General features: G+C 44.0%; 2 protein-coding genes across 4 annotated transcripts in view; both read right to left on the reverse strand.

The window, feature by feature from the left end:
• Positions 1-3,132, reverse strand: part of LOC119442470 (MAU2 chromatid cohesion factor homolog) — a 45,070-nt gene extending 41,938 nt beyond the window's left edge. The window contains exons 1-4 of the mRNA XM_037707365.2: positions 2,794-3,132; positions 2,393-2,410; positions 2,239-2,304; positions 1,389-1,484 (exon numbers count right to left, since the gene is read on the reverse strand). Coding sequence (XP_037563293.1) covers positions 1,389-1,484; positions 2,239-2,304; positions 2,393-2,410; positions 2,794-3,018 — 405 coding nt within the window. The 5' untranslated portion in view covers positions 3,019-3,132. The remainder of the gene's footprint in view (positions 1-1,388; positions 1,485-2,238; positions 2,305-2,392; positions 2,411-2,793) is intronic.
• Positions 3,133-3,932: 800 nt separating this feature from the next.
• Positions 3,933-26,430, reverse strand: part of LOC119442472 (myogenesis-regulating glycosidase-like) — a 31,358-nt gene continuing 8,860 nt past the window's right edge. For 2 of the 3 annotated variants that reach the window (XM_037707369.2, XM_037707367.2), the window contains exons 3-8: positions 18,270-18,506; positions 16,821-17,617; positions 15,273-15,423; positions 12,216-12,422; positions 11,188-11,376; positions 3,933-7,709 (exon numbers count right to left, since the gene is read on the reverse strand). In XM_037707369.2, coding sequence (XP_037563297.1) covers positions 7,386-7,709; positions 11,188-11,376; positions 12,216-12,422; positions 15,273-15,423; positions 16,821-17,617; positions 18,270-18,506 — 1,905 coding nt within the window. In that variant the 3' untranslated portion in view covers positions 3,933-7,385. Of the gene's footprint in view, positions 7,710-11,187; positions 11,377-12,215; positions 12,423-15,272; positions 15,424-16,820; positions 17,618-18,269; positions 18,507-24,456; positions 25,613-26,430 lie in introns of those variants that run through there. The other variant, XM_037707370.2, reaches the window with a different exon arrangement.

Raw genomic sequence — 26,430 nt, forward strand, 5'->3', positions numbered from 1 at the left:
CTTTAGCTGCTACTAAATTGAATTTGTGACAGTAAGGGAACTTATGGGCCACGTCTCTATTTCAGTTTGCTACTCCTCTTTCATTTCTGGGAAGCCTTTTGCTAGCTTAGTATAATATCCACTGAGCACAGTCTTTAATCTGGTGCATGACCTCAGACTTAGATGCCAAGAAGGGCATTTAGCAGTGGTGAACAAATAAACAAAAAATTTTATTTTTTTCCTTCATTTTTTAAAGGACCTGACACCACCTCCGACATTTTTTTACACATTTTTAAATAAACAACCGGATCACGACCATCATCTTTCGCGAACATGGCAGCGCTATGCACGTGGGGAGTGCCACAAGTTTTTTTTTTTTAATCCCACACTTCTCTCCAGGCTTTTCCTGTCCCTTCTTCACATGCCGTGACGTCATCATGGCAAAAGCTCATAATTGGTCAGTCGACGCGGGACGATAGCGCCAATGTGATGAGCACCGTCTGTACATTCTGAAAATGATTGTGTGCCACTATTCCTTTTATGAAGCTTCCATTCAGTCGTGTCGCGCGAAGGGTGATAGGGTAGGACAATGTAGGAGCCTTTCTTGGGCGTTTTGATGCAACCCGTAGCTTTTGCTGCGCTGCATGGAGTTGGTGAGAGTATGTGGCAAGGAGGAGAGAGTACATGTGGTGAGGGGAGTGAAGGCAAGCGAGAAACTGCGACAGCCACATAGTCATTCACCAAACACCTGTAACTTTGCTATTACAGCATCATTTTTTTTAAATATTGTTGCCATATGTTCACTGTAAAATGATACACAGTTGCCACTATAACAAATTTTTGACCTCAGAGTGGTTTAGGGACCCTTTAAGGAATACTGAAATGACATCTACAAGTTGTAATTTTCCTGTGCTGAATAAAGTTCTGACGGTCTAAACATTAGAATAAATACTAGCAAGTGTCACAGCGCCCTAAATATTTGCTGCAGCCTTTGTATTTACAAGCCAGTTTCGGTACCCAGCAGGTGCGTGCATCATGACATACCTGATGCATTCCTGCGATTGCTGTGGCTGCCCTATTTGAGTGCAGCCAGAAGAAATACGTTTATGAGCAACATCACACTAACTAGCCTTATTGCTATACAACAGTCAGCAAATTTTGCTCTGTGTCATGATGTCATGAAAATGACAATGATGCCAGGTCCAGCCATCCAAGGTCAACTTTATAATAGTATCAAATATAAAACATCTTCAAGTGTTTCCCAACCTCCACACTTGATAAGTCTTATCCTTCTGATAAGAAGCGTGCAAGAAGCGTGTAGTACAGTTTCTACAACTTCAAAAATATGTATTAGTACTTCCTTTAACACGAGCATGCTTTAGAAAAAGCGAAAATATATATGTACTCACAACAATTCTGAAGATGAGACGGCAATGCCAAAGCGTAGAGTGCCGGGAACACTCGATGGCTGTATTCAGGATTTGCTTCGCCAGTGCTGTCTGGTTCTGGTTCAAGCAATGCAGAGACGCAATGTAGCCATAGCTCTTACACATATGTGCCTAAGGGGCTGCCTTAAATGTTTGTAAGGCATCACTTCTTCGTGCATGGGCAGCCACGATAGGCGATGCCGTTTCCGTGCCTTACATCATGATCATGCAAGGAAGGATAGGATCCTTTTAGGTGTTCGGCTATGTTGGTGCACCAACATTAAGTTTGTTACAGAGATGTGTAAGACTGTTACACCACAATAAGCAATGAAGAAAAGCAAAATATGATAAAAACAAATTAATGTTTAATTGTTAAAGAAAAACTAGTGTTCCTTCTTGCGTGTTTGTGGCCGCAATTTCTCCTCTCAAGAGAGTTAACAGTGCGTCCACAACAAAAATTTCTGTAAACTAATCTACATACCTTTTAAGTACGAATGCAACTAAATGCAAGAAACTTTTAAGGCAACAGATATATATATATATATATATATATATATATTTTTTTTTTTTTAATTTTTTTTTGGCGAGCACAACAACATTCTTGTTTACAAGAACATTACTAGGTGCGGCCTAACATCAAATGACTGAAATCAGCGGTGTTATTTAATGCCAAATGTCAAGATTACTATAATAGTGAAATGATTGATTACGCCATGACGTGGACAGCATAAAATAAGTGCCACAGTAATGTTGAAATGTTTTGCTTCGCATGTTCCGCATGCTCTATCTCAATTTCAAACCAATGAATTATAAAGGACATAAACACACTTACTCTTCTTTCATACAGATCGGCCAATGCACTAGCCGCCTGAAACTTCACATCATCCATACCTGCGATCTACACAAAACGTCAAGGAATTAACGCTTTTTCTTTTTCCTTTTCTGCCTGGAGCAGAGACAACTTTGGCAATCGGTTTCAAGGATACATTCTGGGAGAGGTACCACTGTAACAAAATAATGCATAATATAAGCACAAAATGAGACATGAAAACTAGCTTGAACTAAATGTTGACAGTTGTATATGATTAAAGAGCGTAAAGTGTCTTGACAAAAAAGTCATCGAAGCTTTCAGTAATAAGATTGAGCATCCAAGCTGCTGCTTTACAGCACTCTTGAATAAAATGTTAAATGCGGCACAGAACCAGACGAACTTTCCGTCCAAGGCAAGTGACACCAGTCACTTCGAAGTTTCGTGTGCCGAGTAGGACAGTTAAATAGCTACATCACCACTACCATCGCTTGTTCACCAATGCATTGGTGCAAGATGAAGTATCGTAACTAGCGATGCTTTACAGCTAAGAGAAGAGGAATAATAGAGCAAACATACTGCTTTCTCGAGATGTGACTGAGCAAGATCAGCGTTGTTGGTGTACAGCATGAGGTTTTGACCCAGCTGAAGGTGCGTCAAAGCCTCGATCCTGGGAGCAGGGTTGAGCTGGAACACGGCTAAAAGGCAGCGTATACAGTTTTTCATGCTCGGAGGGCTCATGGTGCGGAACTCTTCGGCCAAACCCAGCAGGGCCAGGTAGGTCGCGTCCCCGCCTGACGCCATTGCGGTAGCCGCTGATGCCGATGGCGTGGTGATTGCCTCATTCAATCGAGCACTCGTCGCTCGCCTCCGTCGTCAACACAACAGCTGCTGCTGAGACTCTGCGAATCCTTGTTGGCAGTAGTTCTGAAACTTCACTACTTTAATGCTACCAGCCAATGGCATTTTACCAGCACATAGCCCAACAGCAAAGGGCTACGCTGTAGGCTGCATGACTAGGAACGTTTGTAAGGAATTAGATATATTGCCGAGGGAAACCACGCGATCAGCTGTCAGAAATGCTCACGAGAGACAGGCATGCCGTTGCAGCATCGTCGTGATGCGAAACTTGGACGGTTCAAAACGAGCATGTTAAACAACAGGAACGAGGAACAACAGCACAGCTAGATATTTGGTGAGCGTCTCATACATCCTCGTCCGTTATTTAGTGTGTATCTTCCCAGGCGGCCTTGCTCCCAACAACGCACTTCGCAGATTGATGCACGGATTTCAACGTTCCGAAACGCCGTAGTACAGTGGCTAGCCACTGTAGCCGTAGTGGTTGCTTCAAATCACTTTGACCCCTTGATTACCGCTCGCGTAAAGTTCGGTGTCACGAGCGCCTTTATTTTGCATTCTGCTCTCCCGAACTGCATGCTCGTGAAGCAATTAAATGCAATGTAGTTGCATCCAATAGAAAATATGAATTCTTACCGTCTTAGTTTCAGTTTCGGCCAAATACACGCTGTTGCTTCACCTACTTACTTATTGGCTTGTTTTTAAGTTGCATTTTTAAAGTTTCCGCAACCCAGCTACAGTTGATGCTAACAGCATTAATGTGCTAAATTTAATTATATCGGCATTACCACCAAGCTTGGTCATTATTCCCCAATAATGGAGACTCATTATTGTCGCTTCTTTCAACAGCACACGGAAAACAAGCATCAAGTACTCATTTTATTCAAAAATACAATTTAAGTCAACAACTGCGTCCTGTGACTCGGCACCAACATATAAGTATCTTGATTGCATAAAAACTTGCCCCAACTCGGAACGGCACAGGAGCATTTTGTACAACCTTTGCACAGTCATTAAAAAATTTGTGACACAAGTTCCTGATAGCTGCTCTTCGAGACTGTAAAGTCTGCACATGAAACAAGTGCGAAATACTAGAACAGTTGTAACAAACATCCATGTTGATGGGTGACGAAGAATTCTGAAGAGCAACAAGCCTCGCACACAAAGGCACACCTTGATCTTTGCACAGGCAGGCTTTTTGATCATCCACGACCATGTGGGGATAAAACATAACACAAAACACAGGTGGTTGAAGATGACACCACCACGAATGCCAGTGCTTGCAACAACGCACCCATAACACCAGCGTTGTTTCACAAACTCTTGGTTATCACAGCCAACGGTATATATACATATAACAAGGAACAGTTCCTATAGCACATTGCCACCAGACAGTGCCAAAGCAATACTTTTTGCCACATGCACACTGACAGAGGCAACAAACGACTTGTCAAAAGGCACCAGAAATTTCAGTACTTATTGGCTTGATGATAATGCATTGCATGGAAACCTGCAAATGACAAGTCAAAAGCAAGCTAGCCAAAAGTGCATAAAAAATATTAACGTTTCAGCATCATCTAACATGCACAGACATCTAAATAAGACAAAGCACTTCAGCATCTCATTATGACATAGTATATGAAGCAATGTGTTTGTTCTCAAGCAGTGCAGTCATGACTGCTTGCACAATGACTTAACACACTGACTTTGCGCAGAATGACTTGGTAGGACAGGGTGCCACCTAAGATGCCTTGGAATGATAGGCACACAAAACACTGAGCAAGATTGAGCAATGGATTCTGCTTATGTTCATAGCATTGGTTTGCAAGACGGTGAAATCGGCAGTAAACACCACATGTTAACATGTATTCAGGATGTGAAAAGCCAAACAAAATGCCATTATGAAAATTTCACTGACAGTCAGCTCACAAAGAATCCAAGAATCATATCCTATGCAAAATAGAAGGTTATTGTGTCATGAGAGGTGGAATGACCAAAGAATAAGAAATTTTAAATGTGAATTCACAGCTTTTGACATAAGCTCAGAATATACACAATAGCCAAACACAGTACACTAGTATACTGCTCACAGCTAAATCGTATGTACAAATGTGAAAGTAAATAACATGGAAGACAGAAAATCTCAAGGCCTTGCTACTTGAGTGCAGCCACTGTATTGCTCACCGGAAAGTTGCAAAGGCCACAAAAAAACTACACGAGAAAAAATAATAGCATTCCAGCCTTAACTGTCCATGCTATGCATGCGACACAGGGAACACAAAGATCAAGTGAGCCAGTTTAGTGTTTCTTGAAGGATGTTCAAATCTGTCCTCATTTCTGAATTATATTTCATCCGACACTGAGTCTCATAGAAGTCATAACACAAAGGATCTGAAAGGCTCCTTGCATTAACTGCTGAGGGAAAGTAAGGTGGCAACTCGTCCTTGATATAGTTGTTAGACAAGTAATCTCAACAAAAATTCAAGCATCAAATGCCACAGTGATGACACGCATAAAGTGAAATACACCATGAAATTAACTATATATAGTTGGTCGCATGTCACTAAATATGCATACGAGTTTGCCTACCCTACAGTTAGTACTGTTAAAAACTTGTGGAAGGCCACAATGACTGCAACTTCTTTGAATCCCCGGCTGCAGATATCCCTTCTCTTCGCGTGCTAAATGATTATCAGTAATTAAGGCATACACAGGAAAAGCAAAAGATGCACACTTTGGGCAAGCCACAGCAGCCAGCTCATTTTTGAAAGAGATGAAGCAAAACCCAAAAGCTTAAAAAATGCGATGTTATGGGAAGTGCAGAAGTGGCACTGGGTTGCGACTGAAAACAGCAAGGTGCATCGACTGACACCTGTTACAAACATCACAATTATTTAAATGCGGTTACTGAGCACAATGCTGATGTACTAAAAGAAAATATTGGTACAAGCAAAACCTAGAAATCTTAAACTCTGTTTCTCATTAAAGAGATGAACTTGTGCATCCTTGTGAGCAATGGTACTAGCTGGAAGTTGGTGCTACTCTCACTAACAGACACCAATGGAATACTCAATGATTTGTAGTTAACAAGTGCCTCCTCACAGGTGTTGAAAATGCCTGCTGAGCAAGCAATATGAAAAATAATATAAAAATAAGGCATTCAAGAAGTGACAGTTCTCAACACATGCACACAATGACAAAGCCCAACACCGCTGCAGCTGTCCATCACAACAAACAAAGAGCAAATGCAAGCTGGACATCTAGTAACAGTATATTGAGCTTTGTGCTTTACATATGAATGCTAAAAAGGTGTCAAGTCACTTTCGTATATGGGACCGGAGCTGAAGCCCACTTACCTGAAAGGCTTCATGATGGTTATCCTACCCTTTGTAGCTAATCCTACCCCACACAATCCTGAATATCCCAGCATCTGAGCCTTGTCAAACCTCACAAATGTGAAATACAATTATTTCTGCTGATCTGGAATCCCTCTTATGCTGCCTAAAGAGCCTGCTTCACACTAGAAACATAAACAGACCTTCAATAGAGAAACAGCGAGGGGGAAAATGGGGCCAAGCTGTATCGAATAACACTTGGCATACAACTTCATTCAATACAGATTGAGCGCGAGTCTTCGAGAATAATACACAGCAACATAAAGTCCAACATCAAAAATGTTGAGCAAACGTAAGCTAGCTATAAACGTTGAAACTAAAACAGGCTACAAATCCTTCACTGTGTGCTTGATGCTCTTTCCCCAATTTGAGGTAAGGATGGTCGCCTTCGCTCCTGTCAGTCTCTGCCCACCACATACTTTCACTCTGCTATTGCAGCATTAGCGTCATCAGTATCCTTAATTTTTCAATCAATTTTCTGTAACATGTGCTCCAATACACCAAAGGTAAAGCTCCGTTGCTGCAGCATGCACCAACTCTCGCCTTTTACCCATGTTGTGCTGCCATTCCCCTGAGCTAGCTGAAAGATGAATTTCTCCAAGAAAAGTATGGCGACACTGACTTGTAAATTGCACTGAAACTTGACTACCTCAAAGGAGGTTGTGGGACGTGATTTCTTGCAAAACTGTACCCTGGTTGAGCCAGATTCAAAGCTGCATCAATCACGCAGCTCAAGTTGGCCCAAAAGCTACACCTAGCTACCTCACAGGTTAAAGCAAAATGGAATGCACTTCCTCTTGAGCCACGTTCGGGCAATCTCTCGAGCACCAAGACAGGCAGCATAGCAAGACTGCCATCGTCAGCTGGTGCGTAATGCCACGCTTCGACCTTTCCTCCAGGTCATGGGCCACCAGGCTTTTAGCACTTGTCGGACCGTGAAAAGTAGGTGACCTTCTCAAGCGGTGCAGTGACGCTGATCCACTTGCCACCGCGGTGCAACTTTTGGTCCTCGCACCACCAGCCTTGGGGCAGGTAGACATATGCTGAATTTCGACCCGGTTCCAACACAGGAGCTACAATGAGGTTGTTGCCCAGTGCAAACTGGTGGCCCGCCCCGTATGTGTTGTGGTCTCGGGGGTCGAGCCACCACAAGGGCCTCACTAGAGGTGCTTCCTCCTCCAAGGCCTCCTTCATGGCTGGTTCCACTCGCGTCTTGCGAAACTGTGTGAGCACCCGTGATACCTGCACACAAATGTAAGCATGCTCTCAGAATGCAGGAAGGTTTTTGGTTCAATTTGCATTATTAATCCTCTAAGCAGTACTTCAAAAATGTTGTACACTTAAAGGGGCCCTGAACCACTTTTTATCGAAGTGGAGAAAGACATTTGAAGTGAAAATAGGTTATTTCAGAAATACTCTGCTGCAAAAAGTACTTCAATGCGTTCAGCAGAAGCAGAGTTATTGGAAATCAAACACAGCCTCCACCGTGCTCTCCTTCCTTCCTCAATGCTTTGAACTGCGAAGGCTACGACGGAGTGGGGCAGGGCCACAACGCTCCGCCTTCGAAACGTCACCGTGGCGTGCAGTTCAAATTTCATTTTGGATGTTAACATAGACGCCACGACTTCCGATTTTGGTGCCTACGATGCACTAAACGTAAGCCAAACGCAGTTGTCCTCAGCGCGTTAACGTTGATGCCACGACTTCCGATTTTGGTACCTACGACGCGCTAAACGTAAGCCAAACGCGGTTGTCCTCAGCGAGCCGCAGTGCGCTTATCCAGTGGACTCGTGGCGGCACCCCGCGGTGGCCGCGGTGTCGCCAACCGCAGCGACTAATAGCAGCCACGTATTGGAATGTGCTTTATTACGTAATAAAGCACACAGAAGAGAGTGAGGATCATGGCTTCTGCTAAAACGAATTGAAACGAGAGTGTTTGAGAAAAGTTGACTTCACGCTCTGCTTGCGAGCTCCACGCACGACAGGAAAACTTGGCTGAGATGTTCACAGCAGCATATGCTACATGCGGATTATGTTATTTCAGCAAGCCTGAGGGGTGGTTCAGGGCCCCTTTAACAGCCTTTATGCTAGGGGTGTGCAAATACCGAATACAGGAGACGTCTGTTAATTCGATCACAACCAAAGGTCCCGACAGGCAGCCATACATTTATGAGCCCAAAGTTCAGTTATTTCGATCTAAACATTGGTGTTCGCTGGATAACTTGAAGCTGGCTGGTCAGCATCACCACAATACAGCCGTGTTATGCGTTGAAGCATATCAAGAATGAAAAGGGGTCACAATCACGCGACATAGTAGACGTTCCTTAATAATACAGGCATACACGCGCCATCTCTGGTCACAGTACGAGCAGCTAGACACTAAATAAGCATATTGGCTGCCATTCAGAGCTGTTTCTGAAGTTTCTGTGGCGATTTCAGCCCTCGATTTGCCCACCATGCGTGTCTCGTATATGAGACAGTTAACAGGGCCTAGTACGCGTTCCTTAATATGCACATGCCGTGCACAGAGAGGCAGACAGAAACCATCTGTGATTTGGGAAAGCTAGGGAAAAAGAAGGCGGTAAGATGAAAAACTCTGAACGTCGCGGGGACATTTAGGGCCAACAAAAGTGTGGAGCTCTATCTAAAACTTTGAAGGCCTGCCAGTAACTTTATTAGATGTCTCAGTGCTCGTAGAGTAACTGGAGACGGCGCAGTGCGTGTGTAAATTAAGGAACACATGCTATGTCCCATAACAGTGGCACCTTTCCCCACTTAGTATGCTTCACCTGCATAACACAGCCGTATTGTGGCGAAGCTAACTTCAAATAAATAAAAGTCGCAGTTTCGCACGACAGGCTAAGCATTGATTGCGATAGCAAATTAGTGGACAGCTATACAAAATAAGGATAGTAGTTTTATCGGCCGTATAAACTTGTAAACATAGGCACACTAACTAAATTAACAAGCACGGTGCCACGCGCGCACATGCAAACATGAATGCATCTCACTCGACGACTGACGAAACTTGCTGTTAAAATGCCGCAGTCAGCACGGCAGCACCAGCAAGCGAATTGAACTTTGTGCCGGCGCTCGCATGAATGCGATCTTAGCCGCAAAAACACAGGGAGGGCGGACTCTGCCCCTGCCGCAGATAGCTTTCCAGATATAGCCGCGCGCTGCGCAAAATGCGCCCCCCCCCCCCCCCCCCCGCCCACATCCCCCCAGACGACCCCGGCCCAGGGGGAGCGCATGGCCGCAGTAAAGCGCGGCCCCTACACCTCCATACCCTCTCTCCGGAGTGTTGTGCGCGACTGGAAGACTGCGCGCTTCCTTCCCATTTCCCACCCTTGCGTGCGCGAGCCCCGATTGCCGGCTCACTGTCTCGTGCTTTTACTCGCACATACAGTGTACGGCACACGGCAATGATTTTATCGCCCGTGGACTTTATACAGAACCTCACAGTGACGACAATGGCAACAGCAGAAATGCGCCTGGAGTGTCCGTATAATTGAATAAAACAAATACTGCTAAGTGAAGCAATGGCGTGTTTCGGCGTCTTTTCTTCTTTTGTTTAATTCGACCGGCCGGATAATTCCACCAGTTATGCCTGTCCCGTCAGGGTCGAATTAACAGAAGTCGACTGTAGTAGATTTCAAACCAAATAATGCTTTGAATCAAGAAAAAGATGCTCAATATCAAATTAAATATAGAATATAAGGAAATTTAACACAAAAGCTTTATGCTTTCAAATCCTGTGAAAAAAATAATAATGATGATGATAACAGCGTGCTGCACATGCTCAGGAGCCTACTCACATTACATAACAATGTTGCTAGCTATCAGTAATGTAGGTACCTAGGAATGAAGATGTATAGTACTCGTATTATTGAGAACACCAAATTAGTATGCCAGCACTGATAACAACTCAGTTCGTATACGAAAGTTTGGAAAATATTTTTGTATCGATAGAATGTCTGTTGAATAGAATCATCTACTTTTTTCCTCTCTGAAGCAGAAGAAATAGTAAAGTTATATTGTCCTGAATACCAATTTGGTTTTAAGTTTAATAGCGGGCCACACTGTGCTTAATCACAATCTTCTATTGCTCGGAAAGTTTCGCCTTCCCAGTTTTCTTCCAGAAAACAGATGGGTTTTTCCATGTTTATGGCAGGTGGTTTCTGTAGGTTATTGTCAGCTCGTTAAGGCCAATCTGCGAGACAGACAAAAGCAGGGACCGCACATCACGCGACTCGGCATTGCTCCGCACGGTCGTCAACACAGCATGGGTCAACCGCTGAAGCGCCTATGGTAAAGAGCGGGTGCATTTTCACTGTCAGGTTCCATGTCGTTTGCTATTTGTCGTAGATTCCCAAATTGGGAGGCCCACGACTAGTTCGTCCAATGCGAATGTGGTGTCCAAGACAGGTACCTGTTTATATGATGCCCACTGCCTCATATAAAAAAGCTTATTCGTTGCTAGTTGCTACAAAACTAGCCCCCAACGCTTCAGCCAATCAGAGTGTTTTTCTAAGAAATAGTCACCGCGAGGAATTGGAATTGGAGCATATAGCCCCTGGCAACACGTGCAACCTTTTGAACATGTCCTGGCCTTCAGGCTGACAGTGGATCAAATTTTTCATGCACAGCTTGTTTTAGGAGGTTCACTCAAGACCATCATTTTTGATGAAACAGAAAACAGAAGCCAGCCAATTCTGACCTTTGTAAGCTCAAAGTCATCATTGTAGTCACTCGGAAGCACAGAAAACTGCAGCACTGGCAGAAACACAGCCAGCTGCCACCACCGAAAGTAGAGCTCTCTCTCGGGCTTGGTCCCAGGGGCCACCAAGTCTCCACCTACACAGCCGGGACTGACCACACGGTGGCCCAGAAGGCCCAAGGTCAGAACCTGGGAAACAAGCGCATCCAGAATGTGGGAGTCAGTATTTTGTCATAAGTGTGCTGGCTCTTCTAGGAAGACCTGCCATGCAACAGCACTGCAGCGCATGCTGGACTATTGTGAATGTGCACTCAAAAGCAAACGAACAATGCACTCATTCTATACATGCTTGCAACTTCCCTAAGTGTGTGTGCTCTGACCTTGCATAACAAGCAATGAAAAGCTCTATACAAAGGGTATTAATAACCTTTCAAGGTTACAACACAGTGGCTTCCAGCCATATGGACCAAGAGGTCCACACAAAATGAGTAATCTTTAAACATGGATACAGTGATTTTAGGCACACAGCATTAGGCATGCAACACCTCGCATTCGCAACCAAAAAATAGTGCACCACATATTAAAGACATAGATACGTATGACTAAATTCGATGTAACATTCAATCTCAATGTTTTGGCCCGAAATATGATGTACGTACTACATGGGATGTATTACAGGTCTGAACTTATTTACCACCGAATGAGCAGAATAGCACACTTCCGTAACCAAAACATCGTAAGTTGCATACAGGAAGCACAGAGGTGCACAAATAATACATCATTTGATGTAACCTCATACCTACAAGTTTCAGTTCTAATATATGAAGCAGTTATTCCGTAGAAAGTGTTGCGGATCAAAAAACAAATGCTATGCAAAACACGTAGAGTGAAAGTTCTATAACTGCACTATAGTTGCATAGCTTCTGCAGCATTGTCTGCTAAGTATGAAATCAAGTATAGCAGATGTCATGTCGGTGTACATTTACAGCAGTGCAGCACATGCAGCTAATGAGGCAAGCTGCACTTGCCTTGGGCAGGATGCCCTGTAATGCAGCCCAAGTGGATGGCTGCGGTGCCAGGGTGACAAATCCTGCACCACCTGGTGTGCCAAGGACAGGGCTGCTGCGGGAAGCAACTTCAAGGTAGCGCCCAAGAAATGCTGATGCCCATCGTCCTTGGCCATAAGGCAGTGCTCGTGCTTGGCCACCGCGAAACACAAAGCCGTCTACTCCAAGCTGCAAGTGCAGGCACAACACAAAGAAAAGTGGGCTCCACAATGCATCCCTGGAAAATAGGTCACATCCTTTGGTATTTGCAATGAGTATCGTTTCCGTAATGGGCCCATCAATATGCCCTAAACTACAGCACTTCCTCAAAAACGAAAAGAAAGTTGGAAATAATAGCCTGAAGGAATAGAACAAAATGCAGAAGTGAAGTTTAGTGCCCAAAGACTGACTATAAATTTGAAAGTTGTGTTTACCAAAAAACAAAGAAAGCATCAATTTGAAGCCATAACATTAAAACTTAAAAATCCGATACTGCAGTTGTAGGAGATGCAGTTTGATTTCTAGGTATAATGTGATACATCATCTGCTGCACTTCACGGGGTAGAAAAGCAAGGGGAAGAAAATGTAGGGACGTGAACCAGGCAAGCTAATGGTTTGCTTCCCTACACTGGGGGAAAAAAAGGGGGGAATAGAATGAGGGAGCATGTGAGCACTTCCCCCACAGAGTAGGACGCGTAGGAGGACTACAGTCTCTGAGGCCTGTGTTGTAAAAAAAACTGCAGTAGAGCCTGAATAGCTTTCTGCGCCATCAACGTATGTGGCCAGGGTCCAAGAATGTTTGATTCAGAGAATGTTCTAGAGTCCAGTCAGCTTAGTGCAGTCCGTAAAGAGATGCACTGGACACCGTACTGAGGGAAAGTGCACAACAGGTGTTCAATAGTCTATTCAGATCCACAAGAGCCACACATTAGTGTATCAGTCATTCCAAGATGGAAAGAATAAGGAAATGCAAGAATATCTATGCACTTAAATTTCAGCACTGACTCGGAAGCCGACCATGGTCGAAGTTGATCCCTATCTCTCAACTTCGACCATGGTTGAAGTTGAGGGATAGCGGGTGGCATTGTACTCTGGCATTAATTGCATACTGCGTGGCGGCGCGCGGTTGCGCGGGCCATATCTTGAAAGCGATCTGCATTGGGGGCAGAGTCTAGGTAGTGCAGGTGCATTGGCAGCTCGTAGCTTTGTGCGTGCTTTGTGTTCTCGGCGCTCCGTTTGCATTGAGCGAGTGGCTGCGCTCATCGAGTGTGATATGTTCATGTTTGCATGTGCGCGCTGACACCGTGCTTGTTAATATAGTTCATAAGCGAATGTCTACAACTTTATACAGCGACGATAAAACTACTATCCTTACTTTGTATAGCTGTCTACTAATTTGCTATCGCAATCGATGCTTCGGACGAAACTGCGACTTTTTTTAAAACGCAAGAATTAAAATAAAATTGCGGGCAGTTCACCACCCGAATCTCATTTCTCAATTTTTCCGATTTCTTGGCTCTTCAGTTTCTTCTCTTTTTTTTTTTACAGTCCCACAAAAAACTTATCAGTGGGGTTGTAATGTATTATTATTATTATTATTATTATTATTATTATTATTATTATTATTATTATTATTATTATTATTATTATTATTCGTAGACCTAGTACAGAGTTCCGCCGCTAGATGGGGTTAGTAGATACCTTCACGAAATGGCTGTGCAGACGGCAGCAGTGTGTAGCTGAACATGTGAGCGTAGTGTTGTGTTTCTCTGACTGTTGGCGTGTTCCGCCTGCGAAGTCATTATGGCAACGTTAAAAGTACTAAGATTGTGTGAAATTTTGCTTCCTGCTTTAAAAATCGGCAACGGAGTCTCACCAAATGCTTCAAGAGGCGTTCCAGGAGCATGCTATGAGCCGCACAAGTTTTCGACTGGTTTGGGTGCTTTAAACGTGGTGAGATGAGTGTTGAAGACCAACCTCGTCCTGAACGCCTGGACGTCTAGACACATTCATGCGCATGGTTTTTTGCTCCTGTGTGAGAAGGCGCGGAACAAATTTAGCGGAAACACGTCTCACGTGCAAATCCTCCCTCAAAACCTACTGGCATGAGCTCCAACTCACGCCTGTCTCTGTTGAAATTTGGTCTATCGTGAAACGACGATCCTCGTTGATTTTTTGGCGAAGTTCCTTAATATTTTCCTCGTTTCGCGACGTTGCAGTTCGTCCAGAATGGGGTTTGTCTTCAACACTCATATCACCACATTTAAAGCACCCAAACCAGTCGAAAACGTGTGTGCGGCTTATAGCATCCTCCTGGAAAGCCTCTTGAAGCATCTGGTGAGACTCCGTTGCCGATTTTTTAAGCAGGAAACAAAATTTCAAACACACACTTTGTACTTTTAACATTGCCATAATGACTTTGCAGGCAGAACATGCCAACAGTCAGAGAAAAACAACACTACACTCACACGTTCACTTACACACTGACGCCGTCTGCACAGTCGTTTCGTGAAAGTCTCTACTAAACCCATCTAGAGGCTGAACTCTGTACTACCATCTATGAATGGCTGCGCCCTCTCAGCCCAGTTACTTTTGGGTCCCCCTCGTATATGTTTGTGCACTTAAGGGATGGAGTGGTGTAGGCAGAAAGCTTCAAACTAGCTAAATCGTGCACGTCACGCAGTTCGCGACAACATGCGACACACTTCGGGCTGCCGGATGAGCCAGCGACGGGCAAACCCGAAGTGCCCCTGCAGACGTAGGTAGAGAGGTAGGTATTTTAGGTAGAGAACAAAGCATAACACAAAGCACAATTAGGCGAATTCTTCGTGCCGTGAGTGCGTTATCAAAAGCAACGAAACTGTATTTTTAGCACATTTTTTATCTGCTCGACTATTCGAAGCAGGTACGTGGTGGTGCAGGTGTGGCACAACATCTGCGGTAAACAAAAATTTGGCGCAATTGGCGTAGCGCTTCCATCACTGACTTGCAGCACTTTCGAAAGAAGCAAAGGTGCTGTTGCAGTGGGTGCTCTCTTACCGTCCTGTTTAGTTCTCTAAGCTGCTCCAAGAACCAGTCAGCAGCCCGCTCCTCAAATAGGTTGACCACAGCACAAAGGCTGCCATTCCAGCGGGTCAGCAGTGGAACCTTACTCTGGTCAGCCAGAAGGTACTCTCCATCCATAGCAGCCCTGGATGCAAAATAAATGTCTCCAAACACAAGAAAACTCTGTTACTCCTCCCTAACTCTCTCTGCATAACCCTGGATGCAAAAATGGTGCTTATTGGTAAAGGAAATGAAAAACAAACTTCCCTCCTTGAATCTTTCTCCAAAGCAACAGTACAGTGCAGCACAATAGTAGCATCCTAAGTGTCATTGTGCATATGCATATTTGTGTCTTCTTGTGCAAAGAAAGTTCAAAGAACAAAGTTGTTTGCTTATATTCAAATGCAATGCAACTCATTTTCATTTGTAAACAGTTACCTAGCATTGGCCAGGCGATGCCAAAATCTATGAAATCACAGGGGGACAGTGGAGGAAAGCTAGTGGTGTAGCCACTTGCCTTTCATTTTTGTTTTTTTTTTCTGTGATACTAAGCTCCTAACTCCATGGTAAATTAACTTATTTTCAATTCTAGGAGCACAATCTGCCAGTCTACCTTGTTTCTTCTATTTTTAGTATTCCTTTAATGACATATAAATCCTCCTAGCAATGTTAAAAAACTTCCAACAGGGCCAGGCATTTTTTTTTTTTTCAGAGTCATTTCAAGGATTTTTCATACAACACATCCACCAATCAAGTGTGGTTTATTTGAGCCCACAAATCGTGATTGTAAAGACTCGTTCAAAAAAAGTTAAGCATCGATTGTGATAGCAAATTAGTAGAGAGCTATAAGAAGCAAGGATAGTAGTTTAATGGTTGTAAGTTGTAAACATTTGCTTACTAACTAAATAGACAAGCATGGTGTCACGCGCACACAGGTAAACGTGAACACATCTCGCTAGATGACCTGGAAACTAGCTGTGAAAACACCGGAGAGAGAAAGCGCGCCAGCAGCAGTGGGCAAATTGACCTTCACGCTGTCTTTCGTCTCTCTTCAACGTGAACTAAACGTCGAAAGCACAGCGCATACGAAGCCACCAGCACTCGGCACATGCACTTTGTCCCCATCGCAGACCGCTTTGAAGATGAGGCCTGCGCGAGCGCGCACTTCGCCCACATCGCAGATCGCTTTCAAGATACGGCGCCCGCGTAGCCGTGCTGTGAGTAGCAGCCGAAGGAGCAGAACGCATCCCCCCTGTCTCCGTCGCCTCACCCCCGTGCCTCGTGCGCAAAAGAAGACTGCACGCTTCCGGCCTGCCTTCCTCCCTCACGTGTGCTACATTGAGCCGTGATTGCCGGCTCACCCTCGTGTGGCGATTATTTTATCGCCATTTGACTTTATACGGAACCTCATGGCGACGACGACGGCAGAAATGCACTTGGAGTGTCCGTATAATTGTTACCACAATAAAACAGCATAATGCATCTTGTAATCATATCTGACAAAATACGCAATGGCACTGAAACATACACATGCACACGCACCTGAAGTTGATAGAGTTGAGGCAGAAGTAGGGATGTACGTCCAACAAAACCTTGTTTCCCTTGTTATGGAGAATGCGGACAATCTCCGCCGGATGCGGGAATGCATCCTTCCAAAAAGTCAGGTCACCTTGAGTGTGCTGCCAGCCGTCACGAATCAACACAAAGCCACCATTGAAACCATGGTTCACAAACCGGTTGGCATACTCATGCACAGTTGCTTGTGTCAGGTTGCCGTCCTCACCAGGCCTAGGCACGAGCACTGGATGCCTGACAAAGACTTCCTCTGCAGCCGTGAAATTATTGAGCTCGGGACGGCGCGGCGCCGACGCCCTGTGAATGGCCAGCACATCAGGTCCCGTGCACAGCGTGTAGTTTAGCTCCTCCTTTGCGGCCAGGCAGAGTCGTTCGCTGCCAGAAGCATTGAAGCTGAACATAAGAGCCTGATTGGGACTTGCCAGAATCGACACCCCACGTGACGACAGCCAGTACGGCTCTAACACAGAACCCAGTGGGTCAGCACGACCCGTTTCAAAGGCCATAGTGTTGAGCTGAAGATTCGCCAGCGGCCAGCTCAGGTTTGCCACTTCACCCATGCCAAACCAGTGAGCGCCGGTGAGGTCATAGCAATCTACCAGTTCCGTGTGCACGCTCGCAGCCCGCCAGTGCACTTCATAGCAGGCTATTTCATCCTGCATGGGTGCAACACGCATCTCGAGGCGAGCACGATACTTCCACTCGTAGCAGTAGCCGAGGTGCAGCACAGGGCAGATGTGTGCTTCCAGAGCTGGAGGGATCACCTGTAAATGATTATTCGTGTGTTTCATATGCCTCTCTGGTGTAAATGCTACAACTTGCGGATTTTTAGTAGGCAGTTTCAAGTAGTTCGAGCACGAAATACCCTCTCTCCCTTTAGCCACAAAAGAAGCAGCCATTTTTTAAATCACATTAAGTTTTAGTTTAAGGTGTAAAGGTTAGTGATTCAAATGATGACACAGACTAGATTACAATATGATGCAACATTGCTGAGGTTTTTGTGACATTTCAAGCATGTGGGTAGTAGCCAAAGAGCCATGTGCTGTGCTGCATGCCTAAACGTTTCTGTTATCAATTTTCAGGAGTTTTAAGAGTGGGGCAACACCATTAGTGAAGCTACATAAAATATCGCCTAACTTTTTTTTTTATTGATATCAAAATTTAATAAGTGAAAACTGACTATTTCATTATTTCTACAAAGATCAAGTGCCAAACACATTCAGTGGGTGGCTACCATGTTACTTTACTTTAGCTGCTGTAACATGGTACTCAGAAAGTCTATTTCATAAGCCAATAGCTTAGAAATATTTAGTGCAGGCATCACTGCAACTCTATTTAAGCAATGCACGGTCTGATTTCGAGAAACGCAGTAAGTGTATTCTTGCAGATGAGCATGGCAAGTGCAGACGTGGTCACCTGGCCAAGTTCTCCCTGAAGCAGGGTGCGGCCTCCACGGTCAAGCAAACGCAGCCTTCGTGTCTGCGGATCAAAGTCCGACTTGGTGGAGAGTCGGGTGGCCTCCTGGAATGCCTCGTGCAGGTGCCATGTCAGGACGACCACACTCACTATGCTGAGGAAGAGCACAGCAAGAACAAGCCGGAACCGGAATTCTGGTGTCCGGCTCTGGCGCACCAGAGCCAGGGCCTTGGCTGCCTGCAAAGCAAGTAGCTACGTTGTCAGTACAGCAATGAGGCAACAGAGAGCTTGTATGCACAATAACAGTAACAGCAACTTGGGAGGATTTACATCTCGAAGTTAAGCAGTGGGCTATGAAAGGTGCTACATTGTCTGGTCTCATAGTATTACTTTTGATTACCTGGGGTTCTTTACCATACATTGAAATCGAAGTGCACAATAGTTTTCTTGTTGTAACTGCATCAAAACACAGCAGCTGTGGCCCAGAATAGAAAGTATGTCCTAACAGCAGAATCCCATATCCAATGAGCAGCTGCAGCAGCTACCTAAATGCACACACAGGGCACTCCATGACAGAATAGACCTGCTCATCTTTATGAAACTGAGCTGCAATGGCTTATGAAAGAACAGCATATAAGTTAAGTAGTGTAAGTACACACCTATAAGGTATTTGGTATGGCATAATAAGGGAAATTAGTGCAAAATCAACAAACCTGTGTATGCACGTGCTGCCTTTCCACCTTGTACTTCATGAAAATTTTGCACTGTCTTACTTAGTTGGTGGCGCAGGAGCATACATATGCCCTTAAAGACATATACCGTTTGTCTTGTTTATTGTATTATGTTTACATAATACAATAACACCAATTATAGATATGAGACATATACTATACAGGCAGAAAAGATTGTAGTATGGGTACAGCAGTATATAAACAAGCAAACAATTTGTGTAGAAGCCAAAAGCTCAAAGTTCTCTACCAAACAAACCTGAAGATGGAGTTTATTGTCAAACAGCATGAACAGCCTTTCAAATATTAGCCTTTCAATATTATTATGTCCTGTGATGAAAACTGGATTAGCAAGTAAAAAAACAGCACTTGGTGGAACCATGGTACATTAGATTGATTAATTTAAAGGGAGTGAGAGAGAGGGAGAAAGAAAGGCAGCAAGGTTAGCTAGACTTCGTTCAGTTTGGACTGGCAGCAGGGAATGGGAGAGTGAAAGAACGAGAGAAGACAGGAATTCACATTAATTACATACCCTAAATATAATAGGTTCTTTAATGTGCACTTAAATCTAAGTACACAAGTGTTCTTGTATTCAGCCCCCTTTGAAATGCGGCTGCCACAGCCAAGGATTGACCCCATGACCTTGCCATGGCGCATTTGAAATATAAAACAATTTTTATAATAATCAGAAAAATTCAGAGGGTTATACATCTCAAAGCTGGAATGTTGCACAGGAGAGCTCCAGATCAGTTGTGATCATGCGGAGTTCTTTAAACCTTACACCACCACTCCCGAGATAACTTGGGCACCCACCCTCACACAGCCCCTGCCGCCCCCGAGTATATGCGTTTTACAGCAAAGCTGTGTCTGCGGACCCTGTGCCGTCGTCCATTCGCTAAAACCCACGTGACCTAGCGGGAGAAGAGAGGAAAAGAAGAGCTCAACCCTGTGAGAATTCTGTGAGAGGGTGCAGACAAAAAGAAGAACGAGGAGGGGGTTGAAGCAAGTCGTGCCGTCCAATACTCGCGTTGGAGGGAAAAAGCGTGAGGCGCACCAACCAATGACGGTGTACAAAAAAAGTATGTCAACGGAGGAGTGGGGGGTGAGAGGAGTTCGCGTTAGCATTGGTTGTATATACGGAGCTTTGGTCAAGGACTCTTGTCTGGGAACGTCGTAGAAAAGCATGAGGAACGCGCTAGGAACGTCGTCGCCCGTGGACGCAGACACGTCCCATGCCCCGCAAGTAGCGCTGTTCACAGCTTCGCAGTTCGACCATCTTCATGGAGTGGAAAGGGCGGTGATTTTTTTGTGTTTTCAGAAGACTCCCTGCCTCTTCAGAAGCAACTCGTGCAAAGAACATTGCGTGTCTGTTGTGCCATGTATGGAGAGGTCATCTAAACACACATAACTTGCTAAATTTCTGACAGCGGGTAGAACAAATGTCTCAGTACTCTGCCTTGACAGGGTAGCCATGGCGAACCAGTGTGACATGTCCGTCTACATTGTGACAGACGAAGGAATCATGAATTATTTTATGAATTTTGAAATGGGAGAAAGCAATGATTAACAACCAGCTTCTATGTAGCATGAAATGTGAGCTCAAGCAAAAAAAGAGAGAGAGAGAGAGAGAATGAAAAGAAAATGGCAGAGGCTGAGGAGCAATTTGGGAAAAGAAAACCTGGTAGTCAAAGGGTGGTCAAAGAGACACTAAAGAAAAGGGTACGGCAATATAGAAAGGCAGAGGATCCTTTGAAAACTGCATTTACATTTCCTTGGCTAAAAACGATTGATTATTAAAGAAGAGAGTGATAGCTGATCTTCGCATACTGCAATTCATGCCAAAACGATAATACACATGATGCTTGAGTGACGTGGCGAACTTTACGGTATCTCTGTGGGCATTCCAGCTGGCTTTTAAAGGGGTAGCATTCCCAGAAAATTACCCGAGTCATATTGTTACAGTGCAACCAAGAGTGCCGCCAGTCAGAAGAAGACAATTTAATGTGTAGAGGTAGAATCGGTCTCGCCAGCCACATTGTTTATGTATCGTTGCCTCTCTTGTAAATATAGTAAATACACCTTTATATGTGATTTCCGCAACGTAACGATATTCAAATGAAATATAAACTTACTTTGGTAAAGAAAAAGCTTTCCTGAGTAGACGCTTTCAAAATCCACAACGTCATGAGGAGCGGGTGCAGGATTTTCAAAGTGAGTATACGTGTTTAGTTTCTGCATGTTCTCTGACCAGCTAAAGTCCGCTAGAGGTAAGACTGATCTATCTAGTAGGCAAGTATACTCATTTCTAGTGTCCCTGTGACATGCACATAAGTGTCAGTATAAGTGTCAGTATACAGGTGTTTTTGATGTCTGCCACCATCAGTGGATCGAAATCAACCCCGTGAATTAAAGCTCAGTGGAATTACGGCATAGTTATCGAGTCAATCGAGTCAGAAACACTTTGCAACTACACTTCTCTCACATACAACACTATGCGAAACATGTAACATATTGTTACGTAAGGGAAAATGAAAAGAGTAGTCATCAAATGACAAGAAATATGGCTACGTATATACTGGAGGTCCACGTACAACAAATTCATTCAAATGTTTTAACTATTAACAATTGTGCAATGTTAACAACATTCCATTCTAGCAGAGCTTAGAACACTGAACATTATAAAGACTGCATATGAAAAATAGCAAAATTACTCCTCCTACAACACAGATATAGATAAATATTCAGATTTATATAATTTATTTTACAGTGGTATCATTAGTATCCAAATAACTAAATGTCAGGCAGACAGACAGACAGACAATGAACTTTTATTGAGGTCCTGAGGGACTAGTTGGCGGAGACCCATTGGGGGCCCCCAGCTCGCCGCTGGCTGCTCCCGTGTCGGAATCGGGAGGCCAAGCCTCTCCGCTCTTTCACGGGCCCTCTGGACGGCCGTGGACTGAAGCTTGAGTTTCGTACCAGAGATGGCCTCGTCCCAGCCCTGTTCACTGGTGAGTGACGTATCCCGTAACGCAAGACACTGCCAGAGCATATGAGCTAGTGTTTCCTTTTTTTTTTTTCATCATTTCTTTCTCAGGCACATGTGCTAAGTGGAAGGAGAACAAGTTGTAGGAATACAGATGCGGCCGGCGCCTTTCCACGGGCATTTTGCCTATTCTGCTGTCCCTACGTATCCCTCTTTCCACCCGCGACGGTCGTTGGGGGTGGCCTTTGACATGAACCAGTTTGCGGTGGTGGCACTCGCACTGTTGGCCGCGGCAGCGCGTCTGGTAGAGCGAGCACGGGAGAGACTTCTCAGGGACATCACTCGGTACATAATCATTTTTCTTCTCGTCTGCCAGCCCCATTGTTTAGGCATCATTCAGAATTGAGCTCGTCTGTAATGCCTTGCACTTACAATGAGCACGTAGCTTGTGCTGCTCCTTTTCCAAACACTAAGCTGAAAAACGGTGCCTAGTGCACGCATGTGGTCATATTTACCATGCCGAGTCGCACTTGTCGGAGGCCCAAGCACAGAGATTGCCCTAACTATCGCGGGTGGGCCCACTGGTCATCGCGAGAGCAAGCAGAATAGCCGTGGACACACTTTTCCCTAGCAGCATGTTGGAAGGAGCCATTCTCCCACAGCGACGTGCTACAGAGCCCCTTTTTGTATTTTTCACCCTTTGATTCTTGCTTCGGCTCAGGCCGAGACCGGGCGTTTGTTCGGTGCTGGGTGTTGCAGGAGACAAACTGTTGCCATCAACTTAAGGCAACAGTGCATTTTATTGAGTGTGCAGTGCTCATTTCCCCTACTTTTCAGCCTTAGCACATGCACAGTGGCGGGCTAGAGTACGTCAGGCGGCGACTGACGCGGCCCTGAGGCTACCTAAGCCCGAACCTACGGTGGTCTGTACTCCTGTGAGATACGAGACCCCAACAAGGTGTGCGAAATTTTGAGCTGTCTTTAACCCTCTGCTTTTAATTACAACTACACAAGTTCCAACTAATGTTGTAGAAACAAAGAACACTTTCCAGACCACACTCACTCCACATCTACAAAAAAGCTGTGGAATGCAGTGGGCATGCTTAAAGGAAGACTTCGTGTGACCATGAGGATGCTATGCACACTTGTATTTCTTATGTTTCTTATGCACGCTGTCTATTTATATTTTGCAGCACCCTAACAGAAACTGAGCCTAATAATGTGTTAGTGCATATCACGTAGCCTGCTATTTCCTTTGTAATTATTTAAAACTAACTTTTGGAAGTTTCACAGAAGTTAGTCAAAATGCTGCATCCCTTTTATTTTTTTTCTTAACTTCATCCAAATGCGTAGTACAGAAACCCCAAAAGATACTGTTACACACTAGCCTGCCCTTCTCATTCAGTACTGTGCACAAACATTTCCGAGTACAATTTTCTAATGTCGTCAACTCCTTGTTGCTAAAATGAAGACAAATTTTGTGTGGTATAGATATAATTGCATTTCCTTAAGCAATTCTATATCTTAATGGAGTGCATACACGAATGCAGCAAAATAAATAGCATTCAATTGTTCAGATATGCCGAGGTATAAAAAAAAATATCATCAAATATGGAACCTCATCATGAAGGGGATACACCATGTTTATTATGCTCTGCTTCAGTTATTCCTTTTTAATAAAAGAGCAGCCTAAACAGGAGAACAATACTCAAAACCCAAAGCACAAAACTGAAATGCTGTGCCCATTCCATTCCATTTGCCAGGCAAAACAAGACAATGAAACGTTTATCGAAAAGAGATAACCGCAGCTACATAACTATCACTCTACCATAGTCAATTGTACAGGGAACAAGGAAGAAAGGGAGGGGGGGGGGGGGGAAGAAACTGTACTTCGACACACAGTCCACTTTACCTCAGGTCAAACATTTAAAACAGTTAATACACATTGGGTTGGCAGATTATGCATTTCAAAGCCAAAAAATTAAGAAAAATCCAATCAGCAATAAAATTCTGTGTTGTTAAACATTCCATATGATTAGAAACTTCATTTGAGGTGATTAGTTCTTCAAAATCTCCTTAATTAACCAGCCAGATTTTACTTAAGCTCCATCCAAACAAACCCTACGGTAGTGCTGTTTTAACATCATTGAGGCGCTCCTAATTTAACCTAACCTAACCAACAAAACCTTCTAAAGGCATCCCATTCAATCAAATAATAAACAGTACAGGTACATAAATAGTACAGGTAATCTGAATGAAAGTAATTTGCAAGTGACATTTAACACAGGAGAAGTTTTTCAACAAGTGCAATGTTGTACGAGTGTTCCCAGTAAAAAAAACACCTAGGCTCAGTAAAGTCTACAATATATCCCTGCAAAGGTCAACAATTTATTCTAGTCTTTAGGCATCACAGTAAAGCCGCAGTTCAGCTAAGCAGGCACTAAAAATGAAGCTGCATGCTCATAGTACAGACCTTTCGTGAAAACCAGTAAGAGCACCCCATCGCCAAAGAAGAAAAAGAGGAAGAGAGGAAAGCAGCTAGGCACTGGTGCTACAGCTGTGCAAAGGTTTCCATTATGGTGCTGCGCATAGTCCGCCACAGCACGACAGAGACAGTGCAACAAGAGGTCCACTGGGCCGCCCTAGCGCAAACTGCGAAACCCGCTCTCCGTGCAATTCGCCTGCCGACACATGCCCTGGACAAGCGCCAACTCCGACGAGCTTGCCCAAGGCATCACTTCCCAAAAAACAATGAACCAGTGAAACAGCCCAGCGTAGGGGTGCCAAGTTCCAATTCTAAAAAAAAACTAAACAACAATATTAAGCTAGCGAAGACGTCGCACGGGGACAAGTACCCATCCTCTTTCCCCCTCCCATAGTGCTGAATTGAACTAAAGACAACCTCTCTGTAGAAACTAGAAAGAATGTACACGCATGTGAATGCACAGTTGCTGTTAGATTGAACACGCCTTTCAAACCTTTCAATTTGTTGAGTGGTTGGAAGTAGTGTAAATTGGTGTCAGTGCTTTCCAAGTACTAGTTTGGGCACTCTAGTTTGGGGACTCTACTTCCTGAAGTCAGCTATGTTTGCATTGCGCAGCCCACATGTGCTAAACAAGGCCACTTGAATCACACCTTCCATGTTCAGGTTAAATATGACGGGCCCTGTGCAAACACATGCACTTAAAAAGCTCTTCACAGCTGCGGCTACTGACCATGAGACTACTTCCAGACACAAACAACACAAATTGATCAGTATGTGAATACTGATCACTCATCAGAATACCCCCATTCTCAGACTGCTTTATGTAAATGCAGCAACAGTGCAATGTGAACATGTTCAGATGACCCTTTGTCTTTTTCTGAAGCATCAGGACACAACAATTAAACATCAAAAGTTTAAAAATGCTGAAAGGATAAGTTGCTCAGCCGTACCACTCTCTAGCAAGGCAGACAGATGTGCATACATGTTTTTTTATTTAAGTATGTGCACAGAACTCTGACATACAAGCAATTGGTTCACATTTCCCTCTCTTTCACAGAATTAATGACCTCAAATAGTTTGCAACAATGAACCGAAAAAATCACCACATGGCCTTCACTAAGTACAACTGCAAGTTTCAAAACTTTCATGGTGCATACTGTCTACTGTCATGGTGAACTGTCTAGGTGCATAAAAATTATTAAATGTAAAATATCCATGTGCTTAGAATTTTAGAAGTTCAACATTGAATGCTTTAAAGTAAGTTAAACAACACTGCATTCCTCCTACCAGGTGCATTGCAATCTACTTATACCTGGAACATGCTACGTTATATTTTTCTTTCTCATCTATAGTTGTCAAAAAATGCACAAAATATTGCCTTCTCTTATTGACCACAATGCAAGAGGGAGGGAGAGAGGTGAGGACAAAGGTACGCTGGGGATTATACACATGGAGTTGGTGACCAGCTTTGTGGTTAGGTTTCAGAGCTTAGTTTTCTTTTATGTCTATACACAACAATACGAAGACTGATTCAGAATTCAGATTGATTCAGAACAAGAGTCAAGTTTGTGGCTTAGGGAATTTATTAATGGAGCGATGTTTGTAATTGACAAGAACAAAGGGCGTAAGAATGCGAGTTTCTGTTTTGCATTGAAACTGGCTGCTACAACAGCAAATGGCTGGTGAGACAATCTCTTTGTCCCATTCTCTGGTTGTAGGCACAATCATGCAAATGCTTGCACTATGTCTGCAACCTGGCCATGCAATTTTTTTTAAGTTAATTTTTTTATTTTTTTTATTTGGGGGGTAATATAACTGCGTGTTACAATCGGTGGAGCGGTAGAATCATGTAAATACGGTATTTAAAGTTGATGCAATAGTAAAACACAGAACACGTCCCCTGTGTGCATGTTCTTTACAGTCTTATCTGTCGACATTGAACACTGCCTTATCACCACAAAC

Source organism: Dermacentor silvarum, chromosome 2 (genome assembly GCF_013339745.2).
Source record: "Dermacentor silvarum isolate Dsil-2018 chromosome 2, BIME_Dsil_1.4, whole genome shotgun sequence".
NCBI lineage: Eukaryota > Metazoa > Arthropoda > Arachnida > Ixodida > Ixodidae > Dermacentor > Dermacentor silvarum.